General features: G+C 32.1%; 1 protein-coding gene across 1 annotated transcript; it reads right to left on the bottom strand.

Annotated features, from left to right (window-relative positions):
- Positions 1-11,596: 11,596 nt before the first annotated feature.
- On the bottom strand, positions 11,597-12,871 carry LOC132924700 (uncharacterized). Its single transcript, XM_060989141.1, has one exon. The coding sequence runs from the start codon at positions 12,869-12,871 to the stop codon at positions 11,597-11,599; it is 1,275 nt and encodes a 424-aa protein (XP_060845124.1).
- Between the last annotated feature and the right edge of the window lie 120 nt (positions 12,872-12,991).

The raw sequence follows: 12,991 nt of genomic DNA, 5'->3' as shown, positions 1-12,991 counted from the left end.
TACTGCTTCGCCATCATCGTTTGTCTCCTTATAGCCCCAGCTTGAACTGTGGCTGTTGAAATCACCTATGATTATGTTAGGTTTATGTTGTAGGCTGTCTTCGGATTTAAGACTAGGGGCTATGAAAGGAGAATTTGGTGGTTTATATATTGAAGAGACTGAGATGTTCGGTAAATGCACTGTGATAAATTCGATGTCGTTTTGTTCGTATATTTTAACTGACTGGATGATCATATTAGGTTTTGTGAAGATGGCACTACCGTGTTTTCTATGGTGCCTTATCGCTGCTAGTTTCATTCCAGATATACTTGGTGCATTAAGAGTCTGGTCTCGATGGGTCTCTTGGACGCACATAATATCGCATGATGTTGATTTAAAAATGGTAGATAGAAGTTCTTCCTTTACTCTCGTAATACCTTCGATGTTTATCGATACAATCGTCAATGCTGGCCCTGATAAGGGCCGTTTTAGGCGCGGTTTTTTATGACCGCCAGACATTGTTATTATACTGAGAGATAGGTTGCGCCTGGGTTTGGAAGAATTAGCCGGTGTTTGGAAATCACCGTTACTAGGGGACACCGCGTAGAGGTTTCTTCCTTGTCCCCCATGTCATGAATGAAAATCGAGTAAAGGAATGGTGCGATGTCGCTTCCTTGTGGGACTCCAGCTTTAATAGTGTAACGGATTGAGTAGGTGGTGTTTAGGCGGACGGTAATAGAACGATTTGACAGATATGATTTAATTAAAAGAAAATAAGGGACGAGTAAGAACTTTTTATGTTTATACGATAGACCGTCATGCCAAACCCGGTCAAAGGCTTGGGAGATGTCTAGGAATACTGCTGTACAAAATTGTTTTTTTTCCAGTGAGCTGGATATGATATCGACTGTTCTGTGTAATTGATGCATTGTTGAGAGTTTTGGTCTGAATCCGAATTGAGTGTGTGGTATTATATTTTTGGAGGAAGCGAGAGGAAGGAGTCTTTTTAAAAGAATTTTCTCAAATATTTTAGAAAAGGTCGGAAGAAGACTTATAGGTCTGTATGAGGCAGGATCTTGTGGCGGTTTGTTGGGTTTAGGGATTAAAAAAACGACCGAGTATTTCCAAGTGCTTGGAAAGTATGATAGTCTGAAGATGGCATTAAATATGTGTGACAAAAAAATAATGATTTTATTGGGTAAGTTCTTTGTGATGACATTACTAATTAGATCATGACCGGGTGATTTTTTCAATAGGGAGCTGTTTGATAATATATTCAATTTCTCCAGGAGAGGTGTATTTAGCAGGAAGTGACATAGGAAGGGGTGAACTGAGAGAGCTATCTACTATTTCTAGTTGTGATACATTAGGCTGTATGTCGAGAGGAGTAAAGCATTTAGATAGATGCACAGCAAATATGTTAGCTTTTTCAAGGTCAGTGATAGCCCAGGAGTTGTCTGCTTTGTGAAGAGGGTAGTAGGGATTTGGTTGCCTTCCATAGGGAACAGTTGGTTGTAGTAAGAGCTTCTACATATGAATTATAGGAATCGTTTTTATGTTTTCGAATCACCTTTTTAAGTTAGTTACTTAATTGATTCAGTTTAATCTTATCATTGGAGTATTTTGAATTTTGCCACTTGGCTCTAGCCTTACGTTTCTCTAATAATACAATTTGGATGTGTTTCGGTATATTAATATGCATAGATTGGTAAGTTTTTGTAATGGAGGCACACAAAGCAGCTGACTGTATTGATGACGTTAGAGAATCCAACGCTTCATTGTTCTGATACATAAAAATAAAATGTCATCAAATATTTAGATTATTATTAATTCCGTAATTTTTACTTTTTTTAATGTCAGAACTACAAATGGTCTAGACCTCTAGTCTCTAGAATCTAGAGTTTCCACAGAACTTTAAAGGCTCAATTATATAACGCTTCTACCAATATACTTTGTCCTTGAGACATTGAAAAAAATACATGCTGAAACCAATATAGAAATATCCACTAAACAAAAAAATATATCCAAATCTATTCCAACTAAAGATATTCAAAAAAATAACCATATAATATTAATACAATATACCTATAAAACTATACGACCAATTTAAAATAGATGGTAATGTATGTGTTACATTTTTTATCAGGGACTGGTTATCGATACCAAAGTTTTAATTTATAACTTATATTTTATTGAATTTATTGAATTTATATACCTATATATTTTATATTGTTTTTGATTGTTATATAATAATGGTTATTTTTAATTATATTATTATTTTTTTTAAATCAAATACCATTTAGTAGTACATGTTAGCAACGTTACACTCATTTTCGTACGCAATCGTAATGTTTTTAAGAGGACGTCGCACCCGCATGTGTTGTCTCTGTCTTACACACGTACAACCAGTGTTGTCAAGTTAGTGGGTTTCCCACTAAATCTGGTGGTTTTAAGGTACCACTTGGTGGGAGAAAATTCAACTTGGTGGTTAGTGTAATTTATAGTGGATTTTATAGATGATTAGTGTAATTTAGTGTAAAATTCATCAAATTCAAATAAACAAAATATTATAAAAAAAAATTTGTTCAAATTAAAAAACCTAAAAAAAATGTTCAAAAATATTTCAATAGATAGAATTATCACTTATCAGACGTATACGAAGTTTATCATGATATAATTTGATTTTGTTCTACAGTTACCACAGATTATATGTTATCTGTTCTACTTATTTTCTTTAGGTTACTGGTTCTACGATTTTTCCCTCGTATTTTTATTAACAAAATGTTCTAATGTTTTTATCTATAAATTATTTCACAATAGTAGCCATTAGGTACGACATTATACAATTAATTAATTAGTCGAAAAATGAGTAGAAATAATCCATATCTTCAGAAATTTCGACAAGAATGGAAAAGTAATTCGTTATTAAAGAACTGGTTAGAAGAAACTGACGACAAAACATTAGCAAAATGTAAGTTTTGTAAAAGTATAATTACAGCAAGATTTGCTGATTTGTGTGCACATACTAACACAAAAAAGTATATGAAATCTACCGAACCATTTTCTTCTGCTAGACAAAACAAATTACCTTTCCAGAATATTTCAAATGAGACAAAACTGAAATGTGCTAACGTTGAATTTAAAATGGCTTTATTTATTTGTTGTCATTGTTCAATTCGGTCTATTGATCATTTAACAGATATAACAAAATCATGTTTTAAAAGTAATGTTGTTGCAGATAGTGTTCGCATGCACCGAACCAAATGTACAGGCTTAATTAATAATATAATGTTTCCATATTTCAAAACAAACTTGAAAGAAGATATCGGACAGAATGTTTTTAGTATTTTGTTGGATGAATCAACTGACATTGGTGTTCATAAGCAACTCGGTCTATGTGTACTTTATTATTCAGAAATTCAAAAAACTGTAGTTTCAATTTTTTTGAACATGATAGAATTAGAAGCTGGTAATGCTGTAAGTGTAGTCAAAGGACTTAAGCATACTCTTTCAGTATATGGTCTAGATTTACAGAATATGCGTGGATTAGGTTGTGATAATGCCAGCATTATGGTTGGGCAACATAACGGTGTCTTTACAATATTACAAAATGAAGTCAAACATTTAATATTAGTGAGGTGTATGTGTCATTCTGTGCAACTCGCAGTTTCTGCCGCTGTTGCTAATAATTTACCCGATTACCTGGAGTTCCTACTTGCTGAAACATACAATTGGTTTTCACATTCAAAAACTAGACAATCAAGTTATAAAGTATTGTACAACCAATTGAATGATGGCATTGACCCATTGAAAATCGTTCGTGTATCTCAAACACGATGGTTATCAATTGAAGTAGCGGTTTCTAGAGTATTAGACCAGTGGGATACATTAAAAGAACACTTTAAATTGGCTGGTCAAACTGAAAAATGTTACAAAGCAAGAACACTTTTTAAAATGTATAGTGATGTTAATAATCAGGTGTATTTTGTTTTCTTAAAACCTATTTTAGCCGAAGCTTAGCATATTAATAAATTATTCCAATCGAATAAAGCTGATCGAACAAAACTTTTAGATGACTTAATACTTTTCATTGAAGGATTGGCACGGAGAAATGTTACTCCAGATTGCAGAGCAAATCGTTTGGAATCAAATGTTAATAATTATTTACATCCTAATCCATACCTTGGTTTTGAATTTGAAGAAAAATGCAAGACTTCATAATATCAAATTAATTTTTTTATAATGCAATTCCCTCTACCGAGCCCGTGCGCAGGATTTCATAATGGTGGGGGGGGGGGGTGTTTTGAAAAAAAAATGTATAAAATAGACACATCAATAATTAGCAAATAGACAATAGTATTAAAACATATTTATATTTATTATTAATTTTGCAAGCACCTATATTAAAATTGTTTTTTTTTTAACAATATAATAAAATACAAATCATTTTTTTAATAAATTTACTCTACGAGGAACAGAAAAGAATTGATTTAGTGTTTGATTTATGTCCACGTTTATATCACGATGTATATTCAATAATGCCAGTATATTTAAGCGATCTTCGCCCATTGTTGATCGTAGGTAAGTTTTCAGCCGACTTAATGTTGAAAACGACCTTTCGTTAGTCGTTGTAGTCACAGCCAAAACTGACATTATACGTAATATTTTATGTACATTTGGAAATGCATCTGCATTACAAATATCAAGAGTATCAAGGGCGTTTCGAATATTTTTACCAACTAGTCGTCGTCGCCAAATTTCTACCTCACTTATCCAAATTTCTGGGGCATCGTCGTGTAAAATTGAACTATAGGTTTCAAACAACATTTTGCAACTTTGTCTAAAGATTTAGTTTCATTAGGAAAAATACATGAGAAGTTGGACAAAATATTTTGATGTTTGAGGAAGCGATCTTGAAGATGAGTAATAAATAAATCATGATATGGTATGTAAATAATCATTTTATAATAATCTACTACGGAGTCTGTTATAATGTTGGAACGGTTAGTTTGACGTGATGCAAGTCTTGGTTTAGTTACAGGTATATTGTAATTCTTACAAATATCAAGTCACAGAAATATTGTTGAAGTTATCTGTAGAATATTGTCTTCTTTGCTCAAGTTCGTGTTTTGCTGTATCTGTTAACTTAACAGCTTCAACCAAATCTTGATTTTCTGTTTGTACAACTCTACTCAATGATAAAGCCAATGCATGTACTGAATGGAAAACGTGAATTGATACTTGAAACTCTAGGGTTTTTATTGCTGATAAGAGTTGAAAAGATCCGGATGTTGTTTTTTAATCTGTCCAAGTACTTGAAATGTTTTCTAAGGCGTCAATAACAGCGGGTTGTAAATCTATATAGGTTCCAATTGATTCATGCTGTTGTACCCACCTTGTTGCGCAGTATTTTTTAAGTTTTTTTTCTTTTCTTGTAACAAAGTGTTATTATTTTGTATTGCATCATGAAGTTCAATTTCTCATTTTGGTGTATTAAAAAAGTTGTAAATAGATTGGACTGTACCAAGGCAGTTTCTAATTTGGGAGATACTACATGCGGCACTAACTGCCAAGTTAAAACTATGGGTAGCACAGTGTGAGTAGATAGATAAATGATACTTTTCTCTGATATACGCATGAACTCCGTGAAATTAACCACTCATAGTACTAGTCCCGTCATTCCCTTGTCTAAATAAATACGTACAGTTAATTCCAGAATGTAAAAAAAAATTCAAAATTACATTTGATAAACCTTTCCCAGTTAAATCTGCTACAGGTACAAAGCTTGAAAAATCTTCACATATTTTTAATTTACCGTCATTATTATTTTAATACCTTACACATATCGAGACTTGTTCTATGCCGGCAATATCGGCAGTTTTATCTGCTGTTACTGAAAAAGCTTGAGATTTATTGACTCGTTCAATAATCTGTTTTTGAATTAAATTATGAAAGATTACAATAAATTCGTTTTGTATACGGTTACTGATGTACATAGCATTTTTTGAGGAATTTTGCAAAAAAGTATTAAGCTGATCGTCAGTTTTTGCTCGATATCTTAAAAGAGCACGAAAGTTACCATCGTTAATTAAAGGTTCTTCGGAGGTTATTCTCCCTGAATCGTTTGAACCACGAAGGGCCAAACCTTGTCGGCCACATAATAAAGTTTCGATTATAGGAATCAAACATTTTTTACTTTCATTAAAATCTAATTGTTGTTCCGAAATTTGTAAATCGACCGGTAAAATGTTTTGATTATCAATTTCTGCTCTTATATTTGATTTTAATAATGAAGTTCTATGATACTCTAGTGATTTATGGTAACTAAATGATTCTAAAGCTTTTTTCCAGTTTGTAAACGGTTTTTTAATTAGCAGTCCCAACGTTTGATGTCCAATTCCTCCACCTCCTACAGAAAACAACACACAATACTTAAAAAATACAAAATTCATAATTGCTGAATACGCCAACCACTTATATTTGAGCAACCAAATAAGAAATAATCAAATTCTATTAGACATGCCATTGTTGGACTGGATAACATATGTGCAATTTTCGTTTTTTCTAGATTGATGGTTTTTTTACTTTTTTTTAGTAAATTTTTATTATTTTTAATTACAGCATTAATTTATATCATTTTTATTAATTGTTTGAAGAAGATTTATGTCATAATTGGTATTAATGAAATTATATAATTTTAAATAGTTATTATTATGAGAAGTAAGATTATAATTATTGTTGAAAATATGAATTTGGATATTGAAAGTCAATTCTTTTATAGCATTAAAAGTTTTAATTTTAAAATTTTATTGTGATTGTATATATCGGTGTATTGAGATTATATTTATGGCATTTTTATTATAAAGAGCACAGATGTCAGTTATTGCTTTTGCAATAATCTTTTCGGTACTCTTCAATAAAAATAAAAATAATTTGACTTTTGGAATTGTTATTCTTCAATTACATTATACTTACACCGCTAAAGTAATATATATTTTAAATACTTGCAATCTTTTTATTTCCCTTTTTTGTTTTGGGAAACCAACTTCTACGGAGGAAACCTCGAAATTATCATCGTATATAAATGATGTATTGCTTGTAAAAACTAAAAATTTAGAAAAGCAAATTAATTATGAAAAATTAATTTTTTTATATTTTTTAAAAAATGTCAAAAAAAAAAATAACAACTCCTTAAGTATCCACCAAAGGACCGAAAACACTCCCCGGGTGTCGTTCCATAGGATTCGTCGAAAAAATCAATGGGTTATGAGAGGCTAAAATTTACACATCTCGCGAATTTACTTAATTTTTACGACCCCGCGCCGGCCAAACTTCCCTATCAGAAAACTTTCAAGATATTCTTTTCCGTAAATTAAGAAAAAGTATGGAAATGAAAGACGAAAATATTTATTTTAGATGTACTGATCATAATTGTAAATCAAGTGTAGTAATTTGTAAATACATTAAGCAAATAATTTCAGTTAACAAACGCAATCATCCACCTATTTCGAACAGCATTATTAATCATCAAAAATAAACATAATTTATGTCTAGAACTTCTTGGTTCTTTGGACCTGACAGCTGCGGCAACGAGGCAACCGGACACTGCTAACGACCCGTCGAATGACCTTATCGGTATTATTATAATTATTTTCCCCTATGTGACCCCCCCCCCCTATTGAATATGTTCCCTAGACCCGTTTCTCCTCCCTGGTATAACATTGTTAGGCTCATTTTCTGTATTTAATGCGTGATAACTCATGTTTTCCCCAGACCACAAGGTCAAATTTATTATGTTTTATTTTTTTTGTCTGGTAAATACCTAATAGTCAAATTAATATTTTATAACCTAACCTGAACGATTCATCTAATTATTATATCTTATGTATTAACTTTTATAAAGTAGGTAATATTCCTAATGTAAAAAAAATATATTTTAGTTGCTTGGTAGGCTACCATTTATTTTCATATAATACAAAAAAAAATATATATATATTAGGGTGGTCCTTAATTTTTGAATTGAAAAATTTGATGTTCTTCCAAATTTTGTTGTATATATTAAAAAAATAATAATGATAAAGTTAGAGCTCGATAAGTCCACCCCTTCCCGTGCCTCAAAGGGGTTGAAGTTTTAGTAATTGGGGATGAATTACCATTTTTTGCGTTTACTCTCGTAAATATTAATGTTACGCAAAAAACATTAAGCACTATTATTGTAGCTATATATATTTACTAAATAAAGGTTTCTTATAAAGATGTTGTGAGGTTGATGGTTTCTCGTTAATTTAAAAAAAACTGAATGTTTAACAAAACTAATTATCACATTTTTTTCAACGATTTTAAATGACTTATGAATGTTTAGGTTTTTAATCTACAGATGGCATTGTTTTCAGTGCTATTATAATAATATTATAATGCAAGTTAATATTTTACACAAACTAAACTAAGTACTATGGCTATCTGTTCTACCATGTAACGGTGGAGTTCAAAAGTATTAATATGTAAAGGTTTTAAATACAAACACTATCAGTGCGGCTAGTCCCTCATGATTTCGGATCTTGTGTATACATTGGAAAATGTTGTATAAGTATAGTTATATGCGCTGCTACATCAATTACAAATTGAACTCAAATCCACTTCATTGACAGGGACGATTCGCCTTAATTTTTTTTTTTTTGTAAATAAATAATTTTAATTTTGTTTTTACGATATATATATTTTTCACCAAAAATATGACGGTACATCGATATTTGCTCTCCGATAGTATAAAATTTACACTATTAGCTGTATATTTTTAGAATACGAAACCACAAACACATTATATCTTTGACTATTATAATACTTATCGCATTTTTGTCTACATTCTATATGCTATATATTTGTTTTGCATTTATTTCATAATAAATTCAATAAGTGATTAAAATAAATAGAACATAATATAAAATGTCCATTGTCAGTTAATCTATCGGTTTGTCTAAACGTTCAGTGTTTACAATATTGTGTTATAAGTTAGTGCGACTTTTCTACACAGTGTGTTATACGTTTTTTTTTTTAGATTTTACGCTTGATTTAAAAATGCCACGTCAACATATTTTCCTTTTAGGTAATTTGGTCAACCAAATTACTGGAAATAAATTACCTTCCAATGGAGACTGCCTTCGGGTATTATTTTATAATATGCGCGTTGTAAATTTAAATTTAAATGATAGTTCGGGCCTTGTTGCTGATGAATGCTTATTGTTTTGGAAAAAGGCAAGAATACCTACTCAATATCATTGTGATATAGTTCGTAAAATAAAAAAATCTATATGAAAGTTGGCGAAGTTTAGATAAAAATAAAACAAGAAAATCTGCAACACAACAGAACAATGAAAATAAATTTCAAATCTCGTTAAATAATTTGTTTGAGATTGCCCACAAAGATGCATTCAATATAATTAAAATTGAAGAAGACAGGCAGTTTCTAAAATTACAAAGACAAGAAGGTCGTGTTGGGTATATGGCAGGTATAGACAAAAAATTATGTGGAGTTGAAGAATGAAGATCTGAACGAGAGCAAAGGAGAGAATTGCTTAAGCAAACAAATATCGATTATAGAACCGGGTAAATTAATTTCGTCATTAAAAAAAAAAATAATAATTTATCTAATGATAATAAGTCATTATCATTGTTATTATTAATAACAATAATTTACTTAATATACAATATAAAATTGACTATATCTATTATTTTTTTTCTTAGCCCATCTAACAGTTGATGTCAAGGAAAGTATAACAAGCGATGATGAACGTGATGTGCATAACTCTGAAAATTCTGAAACTTGTGAAAGTATAACAATGCCTGTGAAAAATAAACGTGGTAGGAAAGAAATTATGTCAAGTCGTTTAGCATCAGCTTTAGACAAATGTAAGGTTAGTGACAGGGATGCAGTTCACTTATTAATAGCATGTGCCGAGGTGTTTAATGTAGATGTAAAAGACTATGCAATAAATCGCTCTTCAATTAAAAGATCTCGTGAAAGTTTTCGTTACCAAATATCTTCCGAAATTAAAACAACATTCCATCAATTAAACTTAAATTCTGTAGTTGTTCACTGGGATTCAAAAATACTACCTAATTTGACTGGAACAGAAAATGTAGACAGATTACCAGTTATTATAACAGCACCAAATGTAGAACAACTTCTTGGAGTACCACATTTGTCATCTGTTACTGGAAAGGAAATTTCTTCTGCAGTGTATGACACATTAAAAGATTGGCATTTGTTGGAAAAAGTGCAAGCGTTTGTTTTTGATACAACAGCATCCAATAGCGGCAGATTAAATGGATCATGTGTGCTATTAGAACAAATGTTAAACAGGCCAATACTGTTTTTAGCTTGTCAGCATCACATATTTGAAATTATTTTGCAATCAGTTTTCTCATACTCAAAACTTACAATTATGTCCGGTCCCGAAATTCCTATTTTTAAACGTTTTAAAAATAACTGGAATCAAATAGATCAAACTAAATTTAATACTTGGGTAAGTGATAATGAGGTCAAACAAATATTGCATAAAATAGCCGATGATGTTATAGTATATTGTAAAGATGCTTTAAACCAAAATCTACCAAGGGATGACTACAAAGAATTTTTGGAATTGGTAATAATTTTTTTGGGTGGGGTGCCACCTAAAGGTATTAATTTTAAACGTCCAGGAGGTTATCATCTAGCTAGATGGATGTGTAAGGGAATATATTGTTTGAAAATATACATATTTCAAGAACAATTTAAAATGACAAAAGCTGAAATTTCTTCATTAAAAACTATATGTTGTTTTATTGTAAAATGCTATATAGAGTTTTGGTTTAGGTCTCCTAATGCCATTGAAGCCCCCTATAATGATATACTTTTTTTAAGAAAACTTGAAGACTTTAAATCCGATGATAAACAAGTGGCTGAGCTCGCTATGAAAAAATGTATTAACCATTTATGGTATCTTGGAGAAGAAACCGCTTGTTTTTCGTTATTTGATGACAGGATTGATAATCATGTAAAAAAACAAATGGCTAAAAAACTATTAGAATATGACGAGCTTGAGGACGATGAATTCAACACGGAAATACAAAAAAAATATGTATTAAAAATTGGCGACGTCTCACAATTTCTAAAACAAGACTTACCACTTGAATTATTGACGCCTATAGTCTGTTCAAAATAAGAAACCTAGACGGCGGCTTGCTACTGCGCAGGGGCGTGGCTAGACTAATAGCACGGACATAAATCAACGCCACCGCAGCGCTTCGGCGGGAGCGACGCATTAGTCGATCTTTGATAAGTGACATGAACACATAACTTAAAATGCATTGTATACCTAGTTCACGCCGTGCGGTGAGGTGTGTGTGCGTACTTCTCCGTACGTTGGCACGTTATACAACCAATTTATTTTATGTTTTCTAATTTGTATCATGTTACCTTTTGTTTCAATGTATGTTAATATTTTTTCTCTTACCAGGTGTAAAATACGTACGATCGTAAAAAATAAAAAAACAATTTTGTATTTTTAATAATTATATTATAATAAAAAATAAACAAAAATAAAAAATAGATAATACTATTATATTATAAAAAAAAAAGTTAGTCAGAAGAGTCATTCGATGTGTCTCCTGTAATGGTTAGCACACATGGTTCCATTCCATCAATAATCTCGTCCATGATGTCGTCAACTTTCCAAATCTTGTTTTCTTCATCAATCACATGCTTGATAAAGTTTTGCCAATTTTCTGGTGTAACTCTGCCAATTGCCGTATTGAGAAGTCGGCGGACATCGTCAGCTTTAAATGTTGTGTTCTCCTGTTTGACGTAGCCTTTTACCATCGCCCACGCTAGTTCAATTGGATTGAATTCGCAGTGGTACGGTGGTAATCGGAGAACGGTGTGCCCTGCGTTGCTAGCCAAGTTGTCTATAACATACGATTTCTCGCGTGGTTTTAACTCCCGTACCTTAGCTAAAAGTTCAGGCTTTAGCATCGGCCTGTCGAAAGTAACTCCTTTCGCATTAAGCCACTCCAATATCACGGATTTTCTTGCACTTGAAGTAGGATATTTTTCGTTTTGGACTGAATGGTAGGGTGCATTGTCCATAACAATAATAGAACGAGGATCAAGTCGAGGAAGAATAGACTGAAACCACTCTTTGAAATTATCGCCGTTCATTTCATCGTGGTAGTCAGTGCTATTCTTTTTGGACTCGAAACATAACAGCCCACCCTCGAGGAATCCTTTGTCTGAACCGATGTGTAACACAATCAACCGTTTCCCCTTACCAGTTGGGTTTGTCGGCCCGGTTGTTAGACCCTTGTTGAATGCATCGTGTTTGGACCGTACCGTTTTATCTATCCACACCCGGTCTACACAATCACCTGCGTTCAACCACGTCTCATCCAAATAGTAAATCGATCGACCTTCGTTTCGATACTTACGGATGTCATATAAATATTTGCGGCGCCAAACAATCAAGTCTTCTCTCTCTGTCAAGACACTGCACCTTTTCCTCTTTGTGAACACAAAATCCAATTTTTTTATAATGTTGTACAAAGTAGTACGCTTGAAGTTGGGGAGCGACGGATCTTCGTTAACTTCAAACAAAATTTTATCGATTGTAGGGAGTTCACGCCGCAACCAAATTGAATGGACCTTTTGCCGAAGTCCATTGCGGTCCAAATCATCGATCTTATTAAAAAGCGATGTTTTTACTCGCTTCGTGTTTGGAGAAGTCACAGTGTTCTTTTGCTTATACTCGACGATAGTTTTCATTATTGTATCATAACCTATACCCGTGGCTTTTGACAGATTATTATACATATCACTGCATGAAACATCTGGAGTTTTCATTAGAGTATCTTTGTACATATTAACAATAATACTCTTTTGACGACTGTGTACATAGGGGAACACGGGGTAAAACCGATTGAAAAAATGAAAACCTTCATAATTATTCAGGATTTTAAGATATACTTAATCTATTTGTAC

Source organism: Rhopalosiphum padi, chromosome 3 (assembly GCF_020882245.1).
Source record: "Rhopalosiphum padi isolate XX-2018 chromosome 3, ASM2088224v1, whole genome shotgun sequence".
NCBI classification, from domain to species: Eukaryota; Metazoa; Arthropoda; class Insecta; order Hemiptera; family Aphididae; genus Rhopalosiphum; species Rhopalosiphum padi.
The sequence above is the reverse complement of the archived record's forward strand: the minus strand, read 5'-3'. Positions and strand labels throughout refer to the sequence as shown.

Bases quoted from the DNA above. Each gene is read 5' to 3' on its own strand.
- LOC132924700 (XM_060989141.1), bottom strand. From the start codon at position 12,871: ATGTACAAAGATACTCTAATGAAAACTCCAGATGTTTCATGCAGTGAT.